Source organism: Cebidichthys violaceus, unplaced genomic scaffold, assembly GCF_023349555.1.
Source record: "Cebidichthys violaceus isolate CVI_PGR_0920_01 unplaced genomic scaffold, fCebVio1.0.p SCAF_5, whole genome shotgun sequence".
NCBI lineage: Eukaryota > Metazoa > Chordata > Actinopteri > Perciformes > Stichaeidae > Cebidichthys > Cebidichthys violaceus.
In genome coordinates this window covers 2,431,179-2,457,285 of record NW_027176705.1, presented here as the reverse complement: position 1 = coordinate 2,457,285, position 26,107 = coordinate 2,431,179, and the positions used below count along the sequence as shown (strand labels likewise).

General features: G+C 39.7%; 1 protein-coding gene across 3 annotated transcripts in view; it reads right to left on the bottom strand.

Moving 5' to 3' along the window:
* The window catches only part of slc6a2 (solute carrier family 6 member 2), a 28,301-nt gene extending 2,194 nt beyond the window's left edge, over positions 1–26,107 (bottom strand). Inside the window, exons 1-14 of one of the 3 annotated variants that reach the window (XM_068730439.1) lie at positions 26,032–26,107; positions 22,213–22,666; positions 20,269–20,400; positions 17,261–17,498; positions 10,148–10,286; positions 9,632–9,766; positions 8,271–8,374; positions 6,662–6,786; positions 6,332–6,444; positions 4,994–5,122; positions 4,010–4,109; positions 3,819–3,919; positions 2,420–2,587; positions 180–251 (exon numbers count right to left, since the gene is read on the bottom strand). In XM_068730439.1, coding sequence (XP_068586540.1) covers positions 180–251; positions 2,420–2,587; positions 3,819–3,919; positions 4,010–4,109; positions 4,994–5,122; positions 6,332–6,444; positions 6,662–6,786; positions 8,271–8,374; positions 9,632–9,766; positions 10,148–10,286; positions 17,261–17,498; positions 20,269–20,400; positions 22,213–22,507 — 1,851 coding nt within the window. In that variant the 5' untranslated portion in view covers positions 22,508–22,666; positions 26,032–26,107. Of the gene's footprint in view, positions 1–179; positions 252–2,419; positions 2,588–3,818; positions 3,920–4,009; positions 4,110–4,993; positions 5,123–6,331; positions 6,445–6,661; positions 6,787–8,270; positions 8,375–9,631; positions 9,767–10,147; positions 10,287–17,260; positions 17,499–20,268; positions 20,401–22,212; positions 22,667–22,949; positions 22,998–23,057; positions 23,129–26,031 lie in introns of those variants that run through there. The other 2 variants (XM_068730437.1, XM_068730440.1) reach the window with 2 other exon arrangements.

Sequence of the window (26,107 nt, the reverse complement as noted above, 5' to 3'; positions counted from 1 at the left end):
TGACCAAATGTCTTATCTTTGACTTTTACCATTCAAATGGTTAATTTTCTTGCATGTGCAATGCTCAGAGCAGAAGTCAATTCACAAACAACTAAATGTGTTCAATTCCATATTTATTGCAGCCATTTAGCTAGTTCGAATTAACACTGTCAACAAAAAGCACACAAAATTGCCCTTACTGTGAACTGCCGTATATTTCCCTCTGCCACCAGATGATGTTCATGTTCTGGAGTGATGCAATAGGCTATCCTCTGTAAAAAAGACAAAAACAGTTAAATTTTTCACAAAGCAAATGGCATACATAAAATACACTTGCCCTTTAATCTTTATTCTCTCTGACAGAAGAATCATGCAATGGTCACATCTGCGTATGCGTCAGTGTGCGCTTCTGTGTCTATCCACGCCTAATTTTGCATTCTGCTGCAGCAAACTCATACTATTTTGGGTGGCCAGTTATGGCTGCATGTTCAAGGTCCTCTTGTGGTTTTTGGAGACTCGCACTTTGTCAAAAAACTTTTATGGCCCATATTATACTGCCATTTACTGCCTGCTGACTCCTTACTCACTACTATTAACTCAGGGCATCAGCAAAGAGCCTTTGGGCCCCATGTGGAGGTGTAGCCCCCAGCCAATGTAGGTGACCAAATTACTTTTCACATCTGCATATCCTTATGGAGCCAAAGCATCCACGCAATGGAGTGGGAAGTTAACATCAGACATGCGTAACAGTCATTATGGATTTCATCTCTAACAAAATATGCCGCTTCTTTTTGGAACCTGGGAGGGATCCTTACCAAGAACTTCTGGGATTGTGGTTGCTATGAGGAGGAGACAGACCGAACTTGATAGGCGTTCAAAGGAGTTATAGGAAAGAACGTGCGTCTTGAGAAGAATCTTAAACCCTGAGTACCAACAGGAAATGCCATTGGGAAGGGATAATTATTACAGTAGAATGAAGCTGACACTGGTTGACTGCTGAGGGATGGAAATAGCTCTCTGGTGCTTTGATGATTGCAATCAGTTCATCTGAAAGTGTTCTCACGGTGCCAGTGTCATCAAGTTGAGAGAAGACGGTTCTCTCTTCAATCAGATTGTTTTGCTTGAAAGAACATACTGGATGTTCTTTAGTAACAATTTTGCTGTTTACCAGTACACTGTGTTTGAGATTCTGTTTGTACCATATATAGAAGTACAATTTTAAGTATTTCTTACCATATTCTCTATTCTTCAGGCAGTAACTTAAGTTGGTTTATGACAATTTAATATCTACTAAACCATATCTAGCTTACAATGTCTTTTTTTTTCCTCCTGTGTAAAACACGTTTGAATAATAATGCATTTAATTTATAGGCACCTTTCAAAACACAACAAGCAACAGCCTTGATTATCGACTGCCAGTGGTTAATTGAACATGGATAACTGATTACAGGCGTTGCTGAAGCAGGTGTTATCGGAGAAATTAACAAGCGCCGTGTCCAGCGGCGTTATCAGACCTACGGAGCCGAAGTTTGAAGTTCCAGTTTTCGCCTTTGAGGAGGATGACTGAAACAAAACGGAGGACTTTTATTCTGCACAACTATTGTGAAGTCCACACGTAAACTGTAAAGGCACAAAAGCATAAATGCTCTCCAGTACAACAGAGACTTCAGCCACCCGGCAGAGCTACGAGTGTGATAACGGATAACAACGAAACCGGGAGGAAATGAGTGAGAGATGTGTTGACATTTATTGACCCATAATCTAGTAAACTTTGTTCTGTAAGTGTTCATTTTGAAGTAAATTTGATGTGTGAGAGAGAGATAGTTACAAGGCTGCAGGCAGGTCTTGCTCGATCTAAGATAGAAAAAAAAAAAAACTTTCCACGAAATGTGTGAGTTTATAGAGGAAGATTTTAGAGGAAGATCTTTAGTATCAAGCACTACCTTTCATTTTTAAAGACTACTATAATATTCTGTTGTATTTCCTGTAACTGAGCAACCGATCTACTTCCTGTTTACACCGGCACCCTTATGCCCCGTGTATGTGAATAGTCATGTGATATCCGTTTTCAGGCTTGCTAGTATGGACGGAAATCATTTCGCAGACAATGCTGAAACACCTGTGTGGACGGAGATCGTTTTTGTTTTAAATGAAAACGTATTGGTGTGGATGTAGCCTTAGGGTACGGAAGGTGTGTGCATATTAAAAAGTTCAGAGAGATTCAAAGGAGCAGAATTGTGAAGGGCCTTAAAAGTGAGAAGCAGAATCTTAAAATGTATACAGTATTTAACAGGGGAGCCAATGAAGTTGCTGAAGAACAGAGGCAAGTCATGTGATCTCTAGAGGTAGTTCTGGTAGCTGAATTCCGGACCAATTGAAGTTTATGAAGACGAGTAAGACCAGCAAGGATAGAATTGTCAATACATGCATACATACTGACCTGTTTGAATGTTCCTTTTACACTGCAGAATTTATATATGGCATAGCAGGGGACAAACAGCATGGAGGACATGGCCACACCCCAGCCAACTACGTTAGCCCAGTTAGGGAAGACGTAGTCATCATACTTGAGGCCTGACGATGTCACTGCACTGGCTATTACGACAAACTGTGAAGAGAGAGGGAAGGGAAAATAAGAGACACACAAGGAATGTTACATTTGTTTTAGCGCAACTTAAAGTCACTTCATTAATATAATTGCAGCGCACATCCACGGATGCTAAAAGAAAAGGATTAGATGAAGTGGAATATAATTGGTAGGGTGTGGCGTTATGTGTCATTATTGTCTCACTCCCATTACTTGTCACATACCCAGGAGGTTATGTGTCAGATTTGTTGGGTTGTTTGTTAGCAGGATTACAAGAAACATACCCCAATTTTCATGAAACTAAGTGGAAGGTTGTAGCATGGGCTAAGAAAGAAGAAAAAATAATTGCATTTTGGAGCTGATTGGCTTTAGCTGACATCTGCACACAAATCAGGTTGCATTTGCGTGTGAAGTATTGACTCTTTTCACCGTCTCTACCTCCACACAGATCCACAAATGCATGCAGAGTGCTGGTGTAAAACTGGGACGTCTGGGCAGTGTGAGATGTGCACGTTTAACTGAATTTAAATGTACAATAACCTCCTTTTTATAGTGGGTTATGATGTTAGCAATAGTAAATTAGTTTGACAGGTGTTCGAAATGCTTGGTGTTTATTTGTAGATTGGACCACGCGTGTGAATACCACAAATTACCCACACATCTAGATCATGTAATATACATTTGTGACCATTTTGAGATTCATTTCACTCACTATTGGAGCCCTTGTTACTACAAACTTCCACTGTTGTCCAGGGATGGAGCCATTTGTATTAGAAGAAGCACATGACTGTCTACACCTTCCCATCTAATCTAGGGCATCTAGCGTCGGAGAATAAGTTCCCCTCAAAGAACTTGCCACGAGGCACATTGAGATTCAAACTGTCCTCATGATCTCACCTTTCCTCCGGGTACAAACAAGGAGCACCACTGCTGCACCCTGTGGTGGTGGGTGAATGTTTTTTCCTGTGTGCCACCCAAGTTATTACATTACTTTAATTCGCTTTAGCTATTGATTCTTATAGGGATATAGTTCAGATTATATTATAAATAAATGCATCACTGACATGCAAACTAACATATTTACTGTTTGTTAGAATGAATGATACCTCCATACAGCCAGTAGGCTTTTGTGAATGACATTTAATGGAAGATGTCAACCGTTAAACAACTTTTACTGTCTAGGACAGACATATCCCTGTTTAGGAAAACCAGCCAAATGCATTTACTTCAATGTTTTTTTCATTCCTCTTACCAGCAGAAAAGCTGGGCTGACAAATTTCCAGCACAGTCTCCAGTAGAGTCCGGGCTTGAAGCCCATCATTCGCTCGATATCTTCGCTGAAACGGTCCACACCTGGAATGACCATGAAAAGTTACGATTGTGAAATGAAGTTGGACTACACAATATAAATGGAGTAATTGGGGAAAAGGTAGAATTTCATACCATAAAACCATGAGACTCCAATGGCCTCGATCAACACAGCAAATAGAATAGAAGTCCCTGCTGCATACTTATCTAACAGGGTCAGCACATAGATCCCTCCCTACAGAGAGGAAGAGATTAGTTTGAGTGTGGTATATAAATCTTCACCTTTTGAAGAGAAGTGGACCCTTGTGTGCAGTCAAAGCAATGGCCTCTCAGACTTAATACTACTGTATGCTTGTTTGCCGTTTTGAGGCGACTTAAGTGCACTTTGAAGAGTTGGCGTGTCAGCATAAACAAGCCTCACATGGACGAAGAGCTGATTTTTGTGGGCATTAGAGATTTTATACAACAGACCTTTGATTTGTATCCAGAGTGGTACAATCTGTATTTGTGCCACATAACTAGCATGGGCAAGGCATCATTCACTTCACAATAATTCCGTTGATTTGATAAAGGGAAGGGCATTTGAATCACTACCCTTTCTGTCCCCAAAGTCTGTATATCTGTAATCGGTAAGTGTTTCTCCTTGGTGCTGATGCCATGTGAATGAATAAGGACTACAGAGTAACAGTACAGAGTTGTTCCTGGATACAACTTTAATTACATTCTAATTTGTCATCTGAGTGTCATGCAATAGCATTTTTTGATAATTTCTTTGAAATAGTCATGTGTTATTTTTCTGAAACTTTCCTGTGACGACAGTATATACTGAGACTTGAATACTTCCTTTCAGGCAGCAGCCACATGCAGTTCAAAGCTCCCATTTACCATATTTTGACACTATGCCATCCCTACTTGGTTATTATACCACCAAATTGAAAATATTTCAAAACAATATATGCTGTGTCCAAGACAATTTTGTAGTAACTGTTATTTGTGCAAAACAATACAAAGCTTAATTTTGTGAGAAAACAAGAAAAATTATATCAGCAGGTATTAAAAAGAAATACTTTACGCAAGTATTAGGTTTAAGTGTATGGCACTTTGAAACTTGATACTGACATTAGTAACGCTGAAGAGGGCAATCAGGAAGGTACCAAAGGCTGTGGCGAAGGTAAAGAGCTTCCTGTTTCTCTTGAGGATCTTAAAGTCATCTGACAGGCCTGTGATGACTGCCTCCATGCCACCCATCTGGTAGACACCAACGGAGAGAGACATGAGACTCAAATGTCCACCCACAGCATAGCAATAAAGTACAGGCATAAACATTGAATAGAACACAATAAAATAAACATGCCTATTACGGTATGCAATACTAACATGTTCTTAATTTGATCTACTTAATAAATGATTGAGAGGATAACTTAAGTACTTGGGGACATTTGCTGAGCGATAAGAGGGTATTAAACTGTCCTCTGTTTTAGTGCCCGAGTGACTCATTGGCCAGATATTTGTTAAACTACTGCTGGCTTTTAAAACGTCAAAGAAATATGTTTTTGTTGCGGCAGAACATTTAGTCACTTTAACGCTGACCACACTGAAACATAGTTTACTACTTTTCCTTTTACTTAAATTTTACAACATGTCGTTAAGTCATATTGGTTTCCAGTTTAACACACCACAGAGGAGCGGGACACCCAACTCACTGAACAGATGGTAGTAGACATCCAAAATACTAACGCCATTGATGTTAGCATATTGAATAACTCTTAAGTAATAGTCAACCTGGCTGGTTTTATCATTCAACAGTACTTATTTGTTAAGCATATTTTAATACTCTGTAATTATAAAGGTTGCTACCAGGGAAAGTACAAAAAAAAACATATTACACTTGACATTTATTTCGTCCACTTCAGTTAGAAGACATGCTAAAGTGTTATTTCCAGGTCATAGTTTAATAGCTAATAGTTTACTTGATATGTCCTTAAAATCAAATTTGTGCTTTGTTGTTTCTCAGAGATGAACTTGCACACTGAGTATGCAATGACTATTATGTTGCAATAAATGTCAGGTTTAATGGGCGACTCAGTGAAGAGAGTCTTCCAATATGATATGTGGCTATCATTACTATCCTATAGGGGTTTTAATGTGCACTGTGTCTGTTCTGTACATGCACAGTAAGCTCCCTTCACTGCCTTTCTTGGCACAGGGAAAACTACGACTTGGTTAAGGTAAAGAACCTTTTTCAATTTCTTCTTGTAAATTGCTGGATATAAGTTTACATACTCCTTCAACCTGTACAAAAAGGTACTGTATGTATGAATATATTTCATCACTTAAAATAAGTCTTATTGTTGTATTTATGCTTTTAGAAATGTTCTACCTACTAAGTTTTGAAACTGCAAAAAATGACTTTACTTCTGATGATTGAGTTCTATGGAGTGATCGTTTGGGACTCACCGCGCTGTCAATGCCCAGAGTCAGCAACATGATGAAGAACACGATAGCCCAAAATGTTGAGCCAGGCAGTGTAGAAATTGCCTCAGGGTAGATGATGAACACCAATCCTGCCCCTGTTCGTTCGCACGCACGCACACGCAGAAACACAAAAGTTATGGCTTTCATAAACACGATTTACAAAGTACAAATGTTAGCAGAATCAAACGGTGGATAACTAAATGTCATATCAAGTGAGAAAAAAGATTAAAACTGGTAGTGATAGTGAAGTGCCGGAGTGTTACTAATGTTTTTTTGTTTTTGTTTTTTTGTGTCTCAGACACCAGGACTTACCCTCTGTTGCCACATCTTCTATTTTTACCCCATGTTTGTAAGCCATGTACCCAAGCACAGAGAAGATGGCAAACCCTGAGAAGAAACTGGTGATGCAGTTCACAGTGCTTGTCAAGAGAGCATCCCTAGAGAAAGAAAACATAACGGCAAAAACAAGTTCAAAAGAAAGCTGGGTTTCTTTATCTGTACATCTTCAGTTTCTCAAGTCCACAACTGTCCAAGCTTGAAAGTCCACGTTACCAATCTTCTACATTTGTGTTTTCAGTTGTAGTTTGGCTTAGGAGTCGCCAATTTTATTTTTTAAACTATCTCTTGCTGGGGGACATTGAGCCAGTATCCATTAATTAGTCCTGTTTTTGACATGGTGCCACATGTTACTTGATATCTTTCACGTTTTCCATGGGTCTATCGTTGGCCAAACACTGTTTTAGAGGGAATATTCAGGTTAAAGTGAAGCTTTTGTCCTCTGCTTTTGTTGGTGATTTAATCAGTAATTATTGTGCTGTTCTGTGGCCACTAACGTGCTGTTGTCTGACAGAGTTATTTCATTTCAATGATTTATTGTGACATTTACTATGACTTATTTCAATTAGTTTTAAATTAAATTAACACATTTTTGTAAAAATAAATTGAGCTCTATTTTCTAAATACAGACAGGGCATATTGACTCCGTCAGGCCACAAGACCTGGTTTAAATTGGTTCCTTGGGTTGTTTTATTTTACAGGTAGGTGTGATGGAGGACGCACTGCTGCACACTCACTGCACTATACCTTATGCAGATTTCCTCCATCTGTGTGGGTATTCAAACAAAAGTTTGTTCAGTGCTTATTTTTCTAATGGCACCAGTTCTTCCTGGCTGCTGCCTTTCGCCTAGTTCAGATTTTCTCATGTGCTACATAATGCGAATCCCACCTGCCGGCAGTCCACACCTACCTCCTAAATAGGGCATGAAAGGGCAGGATGGCGGGAGGCCCTGTTTGGGGTTGAAGAAGGTAGAGGAAATGAGAGAGGAGAGGAGGGGTCCATAATGCTTACAACTTCCAGTAACGCAGTGATTTAGTTTGGAAGCCTTTGTGATGACACTTTGTATTACATTTCACCTGCTGGGAGATAATGTTTTTGATAAGAACCTTTTAATTTTTTAGAGAGCTGTTCTGCAGCAGCAAGATGTCAGCATTTGCAGTTTTTGTGTAGTTTCAGCAAGATATGTTTTGTCTAGAGGGTGTTGTAAATTTACAAAACTGAAACTGCTGCTCTGCCAACAGCGTGTGCCTCAAACAGCACCACTGCAAACTATTAATGTGGAAAAAGATAAGGCAAGCTCACAACCTCATGCCTGCTTCTTCTGAAGAAAAGGGGCATATGACAAACCAACAACATACAGCCTTTGGCTATTATCTGACAACCCTTCCTGGCCTGTACTTTATCTTTCCTGTTAATACCTGGCCATTGGGGTCAGCTGAACAGATTAGCATCACCTCTGCTGCTGCTGCTTCATGATCCAGTTACATGCTGGAAAAGGCCGGCTGCTTAAAGACAGCAGGATGTTGTGTTGCTGGGGGCTTGTTTTGGACTATCATAAAACACAAATAAAGTGCCAGCTCTTACCTGTAGCAGTTGTTGTCAAATTTGTTATAACTGGCAAAAGCAATGAGCACCCCAAATCCTGCTCCCAGGGAGTAGAATATCTGGGTGGCAGCGTCAATCCATACCTGTGGCAAAACATAAAGAAAGGAAGCTTGTGAATTCCTAAAAAATAGTTTAATGTAAATGCTAATATATATTTTTAGGCCATTGTTTTCCATTAGTCTGACTTTAGCTGTGTGGATTTCATTGGAAAAAACGTGGCTCTGGTTTGCAAAACACGCAAATTAAGTCTACACATAAGTGACACAAATGTTCGGCTCTTTAAAAATATGTACACTCCTTCCTATACATACATACATTAAGTATGGGTAACACCAGCTGGAATCTCAGAGTTTGAGATACTCCACCCAATTACAGTGACCCAGAAAGAAGGCTCTCGAAATCCACAGACTTTGTCGCAAGAGTTGCTTGTACAGTCTACCCTAAATGGACAGATCTGAAAGTCCCACGGGTTAACGTAAAACCGGAGGTTAAAGGATAGTACAAAAATATGAAGGTCTGTTACATAGTCTGTATAAGAAGTAGACGTAGTCATTGTGACGTCACCCATTGGTTCGTGGACTGTTTTGAAACCTCGGGTTCAGCATTTTGGCCATCACCATCTTAGTTTTGGGCCATCTTCATCTTGGCTTTTTGCAACCAGAAGTGACACAAGAGAGTGGAGCTAATTTAAAACTAAACATGGAGTATGATATTTTTAGGTGACACAAATGTTCCAATTAACTTTCATGAACTGAAAATGCACTGAAATGGTTTAAGTTGTATGACGAAAACACAAACGACTCAGCATACCCTGCTTTGTTGTTTTTTTACTCTAAATGGGACCATAATTTACGAAATGAACATCATGCTGTATTGAAGACTTAAAACTAGCAATTTAGATCATAAACTTATGTTATCAATGTTTACTGAGGTATTGAATCAAGTGAGAAGTAGGGTAATTGTACCATAGACCTTTATACAATCTGACGTCTTTTTGCAACCAGACAAGTTGCTGCTGGCTGTTACAAAGAATGCAAAGAATGCAAGTTTGGGACAATTCGGCATAGTCTTTACTTTTCCGACCCGGAGCCTGATGTGTCCCCCAGATTTCATACTGAAAGCAAGAATTGTTCCCTGTTTTTCTTTAGTAGTCCCGTGAAAACCCATTAAATTCAAACTTTGAGTGTTTTGTGTTTTTATGTTGCAAAATGAGACTGCAATCTGCATTTCACTGAGCAACCCTGTTGTACTATGACAATAAAATAACCTTGAGATTTTTCAAGGATACAAGGTACAAACACCCATGGATGGTTTGTGAGCAACAAAGTGCTGTCTCTAACCTCCAGATTGTTGAGCCGCTTGAAGTCGATGTGGAGGTAGGCCCTGATGCCGTCCATGGACCCTGGTAGAGTTATGCCTCGGATCAGTAAAACAAAAAGGACTACATAGGGCATGGTTGCTGTGATGTACACCACCTGAATGAACACAGACACAGATAAAAGGGGGACATATGTCAAGTAGTCCCTTATTTCATCATCATCATTAAGCAGAATGTGGGTGGCAGTATATATTATAAAAAGTGAAAAAATCCCACCCTCCTTCTCTTACTGTCTGACTCTAATAGTTAGAAGGTTATGTAGTATGTTGTTGGGCTATGTGCTACACTAATACAGTACCCAGTACCAGCAGTTCATACTGAGCTGCCGTCTGTGAAAGATTTGTTCCATCAGAACCACAGCTACAAATTTGTTTGTACATATTGTAGTTGGCCAGACAGTTGAAATGTATTTCTTTTTTAAAATCAAAAGAAGAAAGCAACAAGGTTTTTTTTCTTGTTGAGTGGTCTAGGCCTGTACCTTCCCTGAGGACTTGACACCTTTCCACAGGCTGAAGTAGAGGATGAAGACCACCACGAGGAGACACAAGGTCAGCTCCCAGCGAGGCAGGCCCAGGTCCTGAATACCTGTACTCTGATGGAGATGCAGCACGCCTCGTCTGCAGAAAGAGATATGGATATGATATCCAAAAGACATTTCTGCAATTCTAATATACTGTCATTGGTGAGAAATCAATAATTGCTCTGTATTATTTGTATGATTCACAGCACTATGATGAGCACTAGTAATGAACGTAACTATGTCAGCGATGCATTTTCAAGCAAAACGGCTTTCAAACACTCCTCGGCACAAATAAGATATCATTGTTCTACGGTATGGTATGCTATTTCTTTTGGCTACATCTTAAAAGTTAGTTGTTTTTGTCAAATGTGCCCACCCAGGTTCTTAGCAGCCCACACTGTAGGTGTCTGAAGATGGGAGATGAAGTATTGGACAGAGGCTGTAATCAGAGAGTTGCTGCTAGTGGCGAAGAAAATTCTTAAAATTGACTTGGTTAAGACGAGATCTGCGTAAAAATAAAAGTTTTTCACAAAGCCTCCCTGTCTCCTAAGGTGTTGGGAGTAGGGTGGAAGACTTTTAAGCAGAGGAGAAAATGGTGGAAAGACAAGAAGGTAGGAGAAATATTCTCCAAACGCTGAGTGACCGTGAGTTAGACGCTACAGATTACATTGTGCATGTTTATGGTCAATTTCATTGGAGATGCGCTCAAATCTCCAGCCGAAACAAAATTATGCTATGGATTTACTTTCCGACAAATGCCGCAGCTTGTATAGACTGGCCAATAATGGCAGAAACTGATAAAGGCGCCGTTATTTTCCAATAGATTATTTACTGTGCTAGTAAGTTAATACTTAAACGTACGCAAATAGATATAACAACTTTGAATAACATGTGAATAGGCTAAAGTAGGCCTATGTTTTTAAACATTTTGTAGACTACTTTACAAAATAGGTCTGTGGCTCAGAATTGTTTTAACAGAAATGCTCATTAAATAAAATTGTTCATAATTACATGTGAGATGGATGTATGTTTAATTTGTTTTAAGAATACAAATTCATCCAAATCTAGGCTGAACACTGTTGTATACTCATTGTTTTTCTTTAGTTTTCACGAGTAACTCATTTTATACTTTAACGTGTGTAATATTGAAAACGGCCAGTGTACTTCACCATCTCACCGCTAAGCGGGTTGTGCATTGTATTCACGCTTCCTTGTTGAGTTTCACAGAAAAAGAACGGTAAGAGAGTGTAACGCAGAGAACAGGCACCCTCATTAAAATGTTTGTTTGAACTATAAGGTGTCTGCTGCCGTTATTTGGTGCGCCCCGCCATATTACACTGACGGGAGGGCAACATGCACCACGTCTGAATAGAGATCAAATTCTATTAGGCCAATTTCACTGAATTTCTCTGAAAAGTTTCCTAACTCACTCCTCAGCAAGGACTCGAAATGTTCGGGTAAGTTAGAAGCTCTCTGAGAGTATTCTCAGAATGTTTGTGAATACGACCCAAGGTACATAGCTGGAGTTGTGTTGAGCTTAGCTTTGCATTGAACTCAAGGCGGGGGGCTAACCTTGCTCAGTCCAGAGAGAAGGTTGAAAGCTGATGAACAATGGCTGAATCCCCCTCCCCCGACACCTTTCCAAAATCTGAATTTGGGGGTCTGTATCTGACAATTTGCACAACTTTCCGAAACCAACAATCCCACACACGCACCCACTTCACAGAGCAATTGTGTGTACAACCAAGTGCAACACTATAAAAGCCTTCTAGGAGAAAAATGACCCACAAAAGTGTGTGTCATTATTCCCATATACTAACAATGAATTGCTTCTCTGCCAACGGGCTTTTCAGGCTGCCTCAGAGTGTGACTTTTCAGAACATCAATAAAGACTTTACTTTAAATACGGCCGAATTATACGGTGTACAAACTGCTTCTTTTCTGGCATATCCCTGCCTTAACTGTTGGCAGGCTTACTGTCTGCTTGAAGCTACTGGGTGTGGTACCATATGACCAGCCATTATTAGTTGTGGTCAGTAGCTTATGGTTCCCTTTTCAGAGCTCAGCCCAAACCTAGGGGGATCCGGGGGATATGGGTTTTTCCCCATTTACGGCAGCTTTATGAACTATTTTCAAGCCATTTGAGATATTAAAATGCTTAAAATCTGTACATCATTTGGGGAAAACAGTTTTGTTTTTTTTATCTTCATCATTCTGAAACCACAACACTATAAATGTTGAGGGTGGCTAATTTTCACTCCTGTCAACTAAAAAGAAGCAAACATTGGCTGCTGTTAATATGTTTAAGTTTAACAAACATACATGGGTAAGGGATTTGGTGTAAACAGCATTATTAATCTTGAAACCTATTTCTGTGATACTATGCTGGAGAAGAGTTCACAGAATGCCATTTTATAATCTGGGCTGCTGTCCAGCCAGAGAGCCTGAGGGCAGATGACACAAAGTTGAAGGTATTTAAAAACAAAAGATTGAGAACTTGAGAAAACAACAGGGAGGGTGCCGCTACAGTTTGGAAAATGTGTTCTTCGGACTGTCTGAAGGTAATTTCTTCATCATAGTCGGTCATCTGCCCATTCTAACAGAGAACATGAAAAACAAGCTGCAGCACACCAGTTATTGCATACAGTGTCCCTTACAACCATGAACGCTTTTATTTGTATCTGTAAACCATTGAAAAGCACCTTTGTTCACCTCACATTTGTCCTGAAACTTTCTTCAAAAATTAAATTAAGTCGGCATGTGTTGTTATGGTTTGATAAACAGCAGAACTGGATTTTTTGAATGACCCGAGACAAAACACCCTCAGGAACACACAAACTGAAGAATGTTCAGATGTACAATCCGAAGGGACCGAGGGATCTGTGAAACCGCTCTTCAGCATTTATTTATCTTTGGCTGATAATAAATCCAAAGCTATAAGGTCTTCGGGGACGCAGATAGCGGCGTGAAGACATCAGTTATTTGGGGAGGGAAATTTAGAGTCTATGCTCTGACGTAGAGGCCTCACGTTGGTGTTCTGTTGTAATGCCTCAAGGCCTCCTTGTTCATCTGATAGCATTGATAGTGCACTGCCAGTAAATGCTCGCTATAACATCAATCCAGGTCCCTTTGGCCCAGTTACTCTAAACACATTGACTCTTATCGTCACTCAGCAAGCTGGTTATGCTGCTATCCTAACACTCAATGTTGCCATTAGTTGGTCTCTGTATAATTTAGGCTGGCACGCCGGCATGCAGGTCGGTCTTAATGTTGGTTACAGAATGAGAAACAGGGCATTCAAAAAGTATATAAATAAAAAGGACTACAGACTTGAGTATCAAAGCGCAACTCAGCAGTTCAATCTCATTTCAATCTAATTTATTTAGTTAATATCAAATGTATTCTACTTGTTGTTTTAAAAGTAATTCTTCCAACAAATGTGTCAAATTGCATGTGAGATTGAAGTGAAAGCAATCTTCTCAAGTGTCTATGTAATTGGATCTTTTTTTGTTTAAATGAGGGCCATCTATCAAGTCTAATAATCCTTGACATGAAGTCAGATGTTGTCGCTTAAGGCTCGATCCAAATGGAAAGGATAAGGGTGTATCCTAATGAGTTGGTGTTGGCGTTGTTGTCATTTTAACAATAGTTTTTTTTTTTTTCTTTTTTTCCTATTCCTGAAAACTTGACTGAGTATGCCTGCCAACAGGGAGACTTTCACAAAAATCCCAGTGTTTATCCATCTATATGTAATACTTTATTTTGCATTGCGGGACAATCGCATCCACTTAAAACCCAGTTAGTATGTATCATGGAATTGAGTTTGCAAGCTCAGTCTTCCTCAAAGACTGGGTCGAGACTCACAGATGGGTCACGGAAGATTTAATTACGGTAGCCAATTCAATTTACAGAATTTATTTCGTAGTCTCTATCTGCAGTACACATTTGAGCTTCTGATACTTGTAGCCTACTTGTAGCCATACTTGTAAGCTGTTCGACCAATCCGACAAGCACTTCTGATGAAGCACCGTGGCCGCTTAAGAGAGCCCATCCCTACTGCTTCATGATTTGTATGCCTTTAAGCAATGAGACAGCATTGCTTAATTCTGTAGAGGTCATAGACATGATGCTGGGATTTGGGAATTACATTTCTGCAGGTTTCTTTGATCTCTGGAGGCTGCACAATGAAATTAATCACAGACAAATGCCCAGAACTCTTGTTTTCAGGTCAGTCTTTTGGCAGAAGCCATGTTTTCGGCTGTCTTCACATAGCCCCTTCCACTCCACATCCTCCGAAACAAGCCAAGTCACATGATATCACACCAGTTTGTTCTGCAATGATTTTGACTCTATTAATTTTTTAGTGTGCCATAAAGCAGCATGTTGTGAACATAAACTTGTATTGGAAAACTTGGAGGGTTAGTTGTTCCTCATATATTTGTTGATGAAGTAGCATCTTTTTAAATACTAAATACTTTGAAATACTAGTGAGTGCCTTAAGATTTTGTGATAAGGTGGTGGGGATACATTCTGGATTACTATTTAGCTGTTAGCTCATATTCTAGTTGACGGAATATGATGATCATGAGTTATAGTATTATATATTACTGTTGATGGTAGTTACAAAAGACTTGGGTTTGAATGATCATGTGTTTTGGTGTTTTCAGGTTTAAGATATGTACATTTTAAAGATATAAAATATGCAAACATGTGTAGGATCCTACTAAATCCAAGAAAAACTAGTAATAATGCATAGTTGGGTTCATTGTTTTCTAAAACAAGGCAGCTACGATCAATATTATTTATGGATCAAATGACAACATGAATGTGAAAGGTGTCAATGTAGTGACATATCCACAGAGAGCTATTACCCGACTCCCTTCAGCCTCCAGGTGGCCAAACAATTTATTAAAACCAGTTAAAGGATATCTGAGTCACCAAGTAGTCTCATCTTTCTCAAATGCAATTTTCCTGCACAATGCTATTATCTGTAGTCTCAGTAAATCAATAGAATCACATGCCCTTTGAAATGAACCTTGTGATCGTGCGCTGATCGAATGTGTGTGATCATGAATAACCTACTGTACTGAAAATATTGGGCAATCAATCAGCTATACGACCTTAGTAGTAGTGAGCCTAAACAGCTGTGGTGCAAACTAAGAACTGAAGAGTTTTCTATTTTAAATTTGTTTTGCTTTAGAATTTGAATGCAAACTATATACTCATGATAGCTGAGAACTGTAGGCTCAAGATGATTTGTGGATGTATAATCGTCTAAGAGGTGAAGCAAGAGACTGTTTACTCAGTTGGCCTCACACTCTCATGCTGTGTCTTGGCATTGCTCCTGTGGTCAAAGCTAGCCGGACACAGGAGGATTTATTGTCCCCGACGGAGCTTAAGCCCATGCAAGATCTGTCTTGAAGCATCCTATTGTTTGTCGATACATGTCTCCTGATTTTTTTTTTATTTTCTTTTTTTCCCCCCATGAGTAAAGTGTAATCGTCCACCTGGAACATATAGTCTGCCTTCTGATTTTATGCACCATGTCTGCTCTTTGAGCAATATTGGATCACTTTTTGGAAAGTATGCCGTCATTCACAAGTTTGGAGCTTTGACGCAAATGCTGACCTCTTCACGTTGAGTAAAAGTATTTACTTATTTGTTAAATTTGCGGGAGGGTTCCTGGAGGTTTTTAAAAGATATCCAGGGATCCTGATTAAATAAACCGTACAAGATAGTGCTGCCCACTAAAATGGGAGTGAAACTTTAACAAGCCGGGTTGCATGCTCAGTGTATTCTGTGCGTCACGCTTGGCACGTGTACCGTGTACTGTCCAAGTCACTTCACAGACTTCCTCTGGGGCTGCACAGTCAGTCTTTATAGAAGCTGGGGAAGAACTGGCTGTCTTTGAAGTAAAAACAGATGGAGCGTTTTCCTGCTCTTCAAAGAGTGCATTTGAACTTTTGATGTATACTCCTTTTATAGTGCAAACATTAGTAACACTTGCTATGACGCCCATGTCTATACTGCCTTACAAACATGCTTATAACGCATTACAATCTGCTCATAGCATTGTATAATTATAGTTATAAGCACTCATTAATATTAATAATGCTTAATAGCAGTAATCATAAAAACATTATAAAGCACTTTATAATGACTTATAAGGTCAAGTATTATAATACTTGATAATGGCTGGTCACTCATTTGTTTTGTACAAGATCAAAAAAGTATAATAATTCCTACTATTGAAACGCATCATAATCACTGTTATAATGTGATTTAAGAGTTCCTCTGTTGTGTTTGTGTTTAGTCATTGTTTGCTTTAAGTAAAGTGAAACAAATATCATTAAATCTATGCGCGATCGGCACAGTTATCAAGTATCACGATACCTGACCTTATAAGTCTATTTATTATGCTTTATAAGGCGTTGTGGTTATTTAATTATGACTGGATAATTGAATGACTATAACTATCACAATACAGTGCCATAAGCAGTGCCATGCTATTTAAGTATTTTTATAATGCATTATGGAAATGAACATCATAGAAAGTGTTACCCAAACATTTATGGCTGGTTGATTTAAGTTTAAGTGCCTGTAACTCCATGTGGACACCGGTGCGCTTGTTTCATGGAAATGTCCATAATGTCCGAGTGTTATACAGAAATCACTCCTAATAAACATGAAAGCACCATTTCCATGTGACACTGTTTGTTGTTGGGTGGACTGTATTCAATGTACCGTCTCAGCCAAATTATATGAGTATTAGCGTCCAAATGAAACAACCTTTCACGAATAGACAATGAAAAACAACCTGCACACAAACTGTAGATCGTCTCATGAAGACTGGCTGTATTTACATGCAGGTCAAAGCTTTGAGCAACCGTGAATGTTCCGTTATCAAAATAGTGACATCTGTCCATTTAACAGAGATTAAGATAACTGCATTTTGACATTTACCAAAATAGTAATTAATTAATTGGGTCTGATGCTTGAATAGGTCATGCCACGGCTTACATAGGTAACGATCTGATAAATGAATTACTCTGAATTTCAGAAATCACTCACTCATAGTACTCTGCTGCCGGGGTGATCTTGTACTTGGCGTAAGACGTTCCATTGCCGATGATGGATCCGTTGAGGGCTTTGGGGTAGGTGCAGTTCTGACTGTTCCAAACGTTGCCACATTTGAGCCATGGCAGCTCATTGGTCATGGAAGAGAACAGGTAGTAGAGGGACCAGGCAATGATGACATTGTAGTAGAAGCCGACATACAGGGCTATGATGATCACAGTGTAGCCCACACCTGAGGAACAGAGTTATTATTAGTAAGAACCAAATGATGGTTTACGTTTATAATGTGCAACCCAGTGCAAATTCACTTCATGCATACTCTCTTTAGAGACGACCATATTTGATATATTTTCTGCTGTTAACATAGGTTTCATACTGTGAACTGGTTCCAAATAATGCGTATAGATACATGTTGCATCACAATATTGATGAAAAGAGTGTCCATCGAATGCCTCTATTTTGGTCTTCAGTTGTTTGTCTCATTACCGAGTCAATAGTAATATTGAAGAGCGAAGCTGACATCACACATTCTTGTCTCACACCTGCCTTCACTTGGAATATTTGGAGACTGTTTCTAACCCTGCATGTGAAGTTGGAATAAAAACTTTGGATCACAAGAACCATATCTTCAGGGATCCCATACTGCCGCAATATACGCCAAAGGCTTTCACGATGAATGGAGTCAAACGCTTTTTCAAAGTCAACAAAGTTTTATATACAGTTCCCTCTGCCACTCTGTGCACTGTTCTATGATGTTATTTAACGTGAACATGTGATCATTGCAACCTCTACCCTTTCTGAAACCTGCCTGTTCTTTTTGGAGATGTTGGTCTACAGCATCTGTTATTCCTTAATAATGATGTATGCCAAGATCTTACTTGGTATTGACAGAAGTGTAATTCCACGCCAGTTGTTACAATTTCTTAGAGAACCTTTGGTACTTTGATGATGATCCCCTCTGACCAGTCATCATGTATTTTCTTATTCTTTCTTATCTCACTCTTTTCATCACTTGAAGATCTAGACTATGAAGATGATCTCGCTCTTCTTTCACATACTCATCGGCACATGCAGGAGAAAATATCAAAAGATTGGCCTGAAGATCAGCAAAAAGAAAACAGAAGTGATGACTCCATTCCAAATCCCTCACCAATTCAGGTTTACGGAGAAGATCTCCCCAAAACTGACGAGTTCACATATTTGGGCAGCACTGTCAGACACAATGGGAGCACAGATAAAGACATCAAGAATCGTCTTAATAAGGCAAGGAACGCTTTCAAAGTACTGAATAACACATGGAGGTCATAGCAGTACACCATCAAGACCAAACTCAAATTGTATCAGAGCTGTGTTTTATCCACCCTATTGTATGGTTCTGAATGCTGAAGAATGACACAAGAATATCTCAACAGACTATCAACCTTCCACACCAAGAGTTTAAGGCGAATACTTTATATTTTCTGGCCAAACATCATTTCAAATGAAGAACTATGACAAATGAGAACAAGAATGCATGGAGACCATCCTAATAAGAAGAAGATGGAGATAGATAGGACATGTGTTGAGAAAAGACCCTGCTGATATTGGACGCCAGAAGGGAAAAGAAAAAGAGGCCGACCAAGAAACACATGGAGAAGAACTGTGGAGAAGGAGATGCAGAGTCTAAACCACTCGTGGAGCACCATCCAGCGACTCGCCCAGGAAAGATGGGAGTGGAAGACTTTTGTTGCTTCACAATATTGAGAGAGCATCACAATATTGCTGATACGTCAAAACACTGAGATGTGGTGTCTGTCGATGTGATTTATATAATTAATGCTTCGACTTTGAAATCTAAGAGTTTCTCCCCCCATTAGTTGTGTTGTATACATAAAAAGTATGTAAAGTTTGCTGATACACATTTGTAATTTTTGCCTCATATCTGAGGTGTTGTTCACCTGTCAGCATATTTACAGTCCCCTTCACCATCGTATCACCACCATGACATGCACATATCTCCCTCTCAGCAGTGTACATTCGTGTCCTCACTTTATCAAACTTTTCCTTCTTGTTAATCCTGGGTTGAGTTGTTTTGTCCCCACTGGAATGTGAAATCCTTGCGCGAAAACAGACTAACCATCACCATAAATCTATCACATCATTCTCGGCAGGAAAACAAACAAACCCTCCTCTGCACTGAAGCCAACAAAAGCAGTGACTGTTGCTGGTTCAATACTGCAGACTGGAGTATTTATCTGACATCTTATAAAACATGCTGCTTCAAATAATAATTTGTGGTATAAAGACCACAATGTGAGAAGAGGTCAGGCCTTTGTGTAGCTGTGACTTTCCAGATACATGATCTTAGATTTCCTTTTCTCAATTTAATGCTAATCATGAGAGGTTAACAGCTTTTTGCAGGATTGGCTTTACAGTGAAGTCCATATCACAGGCAAATAAAGATCATATTGTTTGTGCCCAGTTGCTATAATTAAATCTATGCAAGTTTCAGTTTAAAGTTTACACAGCATAAATATGTTAGTCCGTTTTTATTTAATGTGCTCAAAGCCTTCTCTATAACAACAGTACATGATAGAACCCTTTTGATTTTTGATTGTTGGTTGTGTCTCTGATTGGTTTAATTGATTGACTTGTAATTACATTGACCCCAACTGTGTTCCTCAACAGGCCAAGGACAGTAGCCTGGTTTGCTTTGGCTTCACTCATTTAAAATTGGCATTTGAAGAAACATAGACAGGGGTATAAGGTTGGAAGCCCAAGCGGAGAAAGAAATACAGAAAGGTGAAACAGAGAAATATAGTTCCAAGTGACACTTCTGAACCTATTAAAAGGACAAGAACGAAGGGATGAAATGAAAGGGCAAGACATTGAAGAGAAGCAAAGAAGAGCATGACTGAGCTGTATGTAGCCCAGTTTAAGAGGTTAGAGAAAGGCTGAAGTAAAAAGACATGCCAGTTCACGTGTGTGTGTTTGTACTTTTGCGTGTGTGTGTTAAAGCTCACCTTTAAACATGGGGCAAATTTTCCAAACTGTAGCTGCCCCTTCCCTGTTGTACTGGCCCAAGGCAAGCTCCATGTAGAACAATGGCATCCCCGCAATGACCAAGAAAAGAATGTACGGGATCAAAAAGGCACCTGGAAAGAGAAATAATTACATATCATGCTTTACATATTCCTTTCTGTGCGACTTATATTTTAGCTGATAGTAGAAATAGGTTCAACGTGCTCAATGTGGACATAAGTGCTAGACAAAACAAACACAGCATAACATGCAAGCAGGAAGGCTCACAGCTATTTTCATGCTGGGCCTCAGTAGCACATCCACCAAACAAGGAAATGACCTCCCATAATTGAATTGTTCTTGACATTGTCCATCACAAATGACACATTATCTACAGTAATGAATACATTTTGCTGAGGGCCAATATGATTGACAGGCCAGCGGTGGAGTTGACCCTTTGGGGCACTGAGCACAACATGTTGATTTTCGCCACGTGAATGGACACGCAGGCAAACAAGCCCTCTGTTGATGAGTGTTGGGGGAGGAACGACACTGTTTAAAACAATCCTTTGTTTATCAAACTACACACACTGTACTTTCTTTTCTCTCATACAGGGCAGCTTCAGCGTTGACCAGCTTTGAAAACAGTGGAATTGGTTCCTCTTGTGTTCAGACATACTGAGTAAACCTGAGCTCAGACACTTGTTTTTGAATGTTCAATTGGACCAGGCAAATAAACCTGACAGTATATTTTAAACTAGATGAATCCTATATTTATATAATTTACAAGTAGATACTAAAACATCACTTCATGACTCATTTGGTAATACAGGTTGAATTTAGAGTTACAATGGCTTTACACATGTACACTGGGCTGTCCCGATATCACATTTTCGCTACATGATTATCATGGCCAAAAGAATTCACGATTGCAATATTATTATTTGACTTTGTTTATGTGCGTTTTGTCCCTGAATTACACTCAAAATAGAAGTGGAGGGAGAATTTGAAACCATAGCTATATACAAAATAATTTAAGAGGTGCTGGATAATTTAGACAATATCATCTATGTGTATTATGAACATTGTATCAATATTTCATTTTTGAATATGACAGTTATCATCACCCTACATATACATGTCTTTATGAAATGGGACATTTTCTTTATTATGTAAGATAAAACAGTTTCTCATGAACAATTAATGGATTTAAAGAACTGAAAGTGGCACAACATTTAAGCCATCTTAAAATCCATGCATCTTTTATCTGTAATCACTGGGGGGCTGGAGCTGATCGCAGCTAACATGGGGCAATGTTAAAATAGCAATAAAGTTAGTTTATTAAGACAGAGTTTGTAGAAAAGAAAAAGTAGAACCAAACATTGAAGATAAAGCTGTCTAAAACCACCTGTTGGTGATTCAACTACATACGCTTCTTCCCACTCTCTCTGCTCACTACAGTGCACCTTCAATTTTCAATAGTTTTAAGTGTGGTTATGTAAAAGGTATTTCCTTCATGTCAGCTACAGTAAATGCACTCTGGGACACCACACCTGGGACCATTAATACATCTGGGACCATTAACACGTTCATTAAAGGAGATTAAAGGAACTATTAGAAAAACATAGCAACAGTTACTGTAAATCTAAACTGTAATCTAAATATAATCTGACTGTAGTATTTTCTATGACAACACATTCGTATTTTTGAATGACTTGGAAATAAAAATAGGGATGCTTTGGTACCTAACCCATAAATGAAAGAACACCGATGAAGAACAAACTACTATCATTACAATGTACAGTGCACTCGCCGACCCAGTCACGCCTTATATATTATTATGTTACTACAGGAATTTAGTACCCGAACCTGAGACCATGATAACTTTGTGACCTCTTCTAAATGTGTAAGCATCTGTGATCGCTCTGTATCTAAAGTCAACTCACCTCCTCCATTTTTGTAGCACAAGTAAGGGAATCTCCAAACATTGGCCAGGTCTACTGCGAAGCCAATAACCGACAGGAGAAAGTCTATTTTCTTTCCCCAAGTTTCACGATCGTCCTCGATGCATCCGGGAGGACCTGCGAGGTGGCCAGGGGTGGGAATGATGGAGGAGCTGGTGTACTGGACGCCATTCTGGTCCTTCACCAGTATCAGTTCTACCTCCTTTTTCTCCACATTGCACTGCTTCAGCGGGGCCACCGACGAGAGCTTGTGTTCTGGCAGAACCTGGATATTCATTTTCTCTGCGGTGCTTGCGAAGCCCACGCTGACCCGGTGCTCTCACGGCCCCCTGCGGGTTCTGGCGGAGCTGATGGTCCGGGTCGGTGCTCCCGAGGACGGCAATTCCAAGCGAGTGTTCTCCGCCGAAACTGCAGCTTCTACCTCCGCGTACATGAGCTGAAGAGAAGGGAAGAAAAAAACAGAGTTTGGAGAGGTTTGGTATTTGTGCGTAAAGTTTTCCGCACAGGTTAGGACAGGGTGGGATAGGTGACATTATTCTTCCTATAATAGCAAGACCTAACAATACTACCTGTGTACAGTATTAGGATAAAACATTCTATCTGTAGGCTGATGCCCAGCAACAGCAGGTGAAAGACCCTAAAGAGCGAATTCCTCTCCACGTAACGGTGCGCGCATGAGCCTATTTTGCGCTAAACAGTCAACCCAATAAAACAATCACCTAAAAACACCCCCCGTGGGGATAACGAGAAAGATACATGCTTATTCGAATATGTCCCCGTTACTAAAGCAGTTTAAAGGTGTGCAGCTCAAAGTGTTCCCTCCGTACTTTGTGCAGCTAGGTACGCATCTCCATGACCCGATGCTGCTGCTGTCCAGACGCATCTGAGGGAAGACTGCCCATTCTGAAGGAACTATAAGACTCGCCTTCTCCTGCAGAGACCATATAAAATGCGAGCTTTTAAATCGGTTTCCTCTCTCTCTTCCACGTGATATTTTATAATTGAACACTTTCTCTCCATGTTTGATGTGGACTTGGCATATCGCTTTTTTCGTTTGAGCTCAAGTTCCCATAAACTTCTGACTCGTCGGTGCAACAATCAGTCGGGATGAGAACATAATAGGTCAATGACTTCTTACTTTTTAGTGTATAGTGTATACAAATATTTTGTTTTTAAACCTTGGTTTGAACTTTATAAGCTATGGGTTTGTGTATTTATTCGGTGGAGACTTTTTCCATGTCAAGAGCAGAATATAAAGTCAGATCATGTCTTTGCTTTTCGGATTGGCACTTGAATTCAACATTGTTCAAGAGACATAAGACCACTTTACCTTCAGCTTCACATTAGTCCTTTAAATTTCACATGCAGAAAAACTTTTCTAAATGTTTTAATTTGGACTTTATCTGTTTTTTCTCTGTACTAAACAGATTGAATTACAGTTTTCTAAGAAGCCATGAAAGCATTGTGTTCCATGTGTAATTCAATTCTACAGCAGTTTTAGCCAGGGGCAATGATTTTTATTAGATATGGTTGATCAGTTCATCCCATTAGAGTCAATTAATGTCCTCTTTGCTCCCCAGTGCTTGTTTTATAAAACCCTAATAGGGCTGGTTTTGGGCGTTTTGTTTGTGAAGATTGAATAACTGCAAGGATGGTAAAGCAAAGGACCAGGTAACATGGAAGAATAATGTGTTATTACTGTTGTTTTCTCCTGAATTAGTTCTATTCTTTTGCACTTGGTTTTGTATTGTCAGGTACCTCAAGCAAAGAATTACCAAATGTTTTGCGTTATCATGATGGGGAGTGTATTTCTGAATATGAACTAGTGTGATGCTGTACATTCAAACACTGGCTATCTTGAAATGTCAAGGCACACATAATGTGCAGTAGATTGATAGACAATGTCCCTCAGAGGTGACTTACAGATGTAAAGCAGGTGCATATTGAGAATGGACAATAACGAGCTGCACCCGTAGAGGTGTACAGGACTGCTGAAGGGAAAATTATGTCATCCTTCACCTCGATCATCCTGGATTCCACCTTCTGGCTGTGTACAATTCTTGAGACCTTCCTTCGCTTTCTTAAGGTTCAGGCTCTCCCATGGTGACCTGAAGATGGGAAGCTAATGAAACAAGACGCAGCCTCTCAGCAGTCACAGTATGACTGACTGGATTTAACCTGTGCATTTGGATATGGGTCACCACAAAGATCTCTACTTCTGTTCTCACACACACTCACATGCCATTACAACATTTCACCCATCTCCTCAGTTGTGCCTGTCTCCGCATTAAAGAGTCAGCTCTACACCATAAAAAGCACATTAACTCCATGGTACAAATAACAGTGACCAAAGATATTTCGTTTTCCAGATAGGCCTGCAAGACATTTTTACTTGCCACAGTAGGGAAAGCACAGGCGTAAATAATTAAACTGTTGATGGCTGGATTCCATTTAGCTGCTTTAATGTCAGGTTCCTGGTACTGTGCATGCTTGCTCACTGTCACTCTCACTGGGACTGTTGAATAGAACAGAGCCATCGTTAGGGTTATTAGTAACAACTGTGCTGTTCCTACTATGACAAGTCAAACATGTCTGCTGTGAACAAGGCCCATTGTGCTGTATGAGCCAGGATTCTAAAATTATCTTCATAAAAAAATGTTTCTTGTTTTTTTCGTTCCATAGACTTAAAGTAGCAGGTCATTACCACATGGTAATCAGGTCATGGTATTCACAATGAGTGGGGTTTGTTTTGTTTTGCACCCCATTAAAACTCTCTGGTTTAAATCTCTCCCGGCCTCACAAAAGGAGTGTCTTTAAGCTTCTCTCTCTCTGGGCTTTGCTAGTGTCTACAAAGTTTTGAGCACCTCAGCAATGTTAAGTCTCATTCCCTACATGCTGTATACATTCAGTTGGAAGAAAGAGCAGTGTGAGTCAGATGTCCACTCACAGAGAGTAACATCTCTGAGCAGCACGAAGCACACATCTGGGAAATGTGGTGTATATAAAAGGTGCAGGCCAGTAAAGAGTGTTCCTCAGCAGCAGCCCCATCTTGTGCTTCAGCCAACACCTACACTCCAAAATAAGTCTATGAGAATGTGGTGCCATTGTCCTCAAAAAGCTTATCACAATAACCAGTCTCCTTCATCTATATATCAAAGAGTTTTATCTTTCACAAAGTCCCACCCCTTCAATCTCCAAGCAACTAGTGAATGAAGAATATAATAGGGGGCACACACAAGTTGAGTTTGAATAGCGGGTAGTAATTAGGGGGCACAAAAAGGGAGGCTTGACAGCAGGAGGGTTGGCATTACTGCTGTTTGAACTGTGAGAGTGTTTGAAAAAAGAAAAAGAAAAGTGTGTGTGATTGATTGGCAAGTCTCACGATTCCGACTCAATGTACATCTCCCATAAGAGAGGCATATTCAAATTCCATACAGACATTTCTAATTTTCTCTTATGGAATTGTTGCATAAGACATATTGTTGTCAGAAACACTGTAACACATTACACTTACTGTCATTTGGCTCCTAGAAATAACAAGAAACATTGTGAGACGAGGAAAAAACGCATTCGATCACTGTTACGAGTGTGAGTTTGAGTTTGTTTGGAACTTATAAACACTTACACACCTTATTTGGCAAGTCTTACTGACAAGTAAAAGACAAATGCCTTTTCCACAACCTTGCTCTGACCCATCTTCGAATATTACGCAGGAAAAGTTGTTGCCCATCGTCCAAACATTTGGAAAAGAATCAAACGCAGAGATGTGAAAAACCCCAAACATTGAACAAGAAAACAAACCTGGGCTGCAGATACCGACATTGGACAGCCGATGTTTCATACGGTTCCCCAAACCTTGCCCTCACCAGGACCTTCA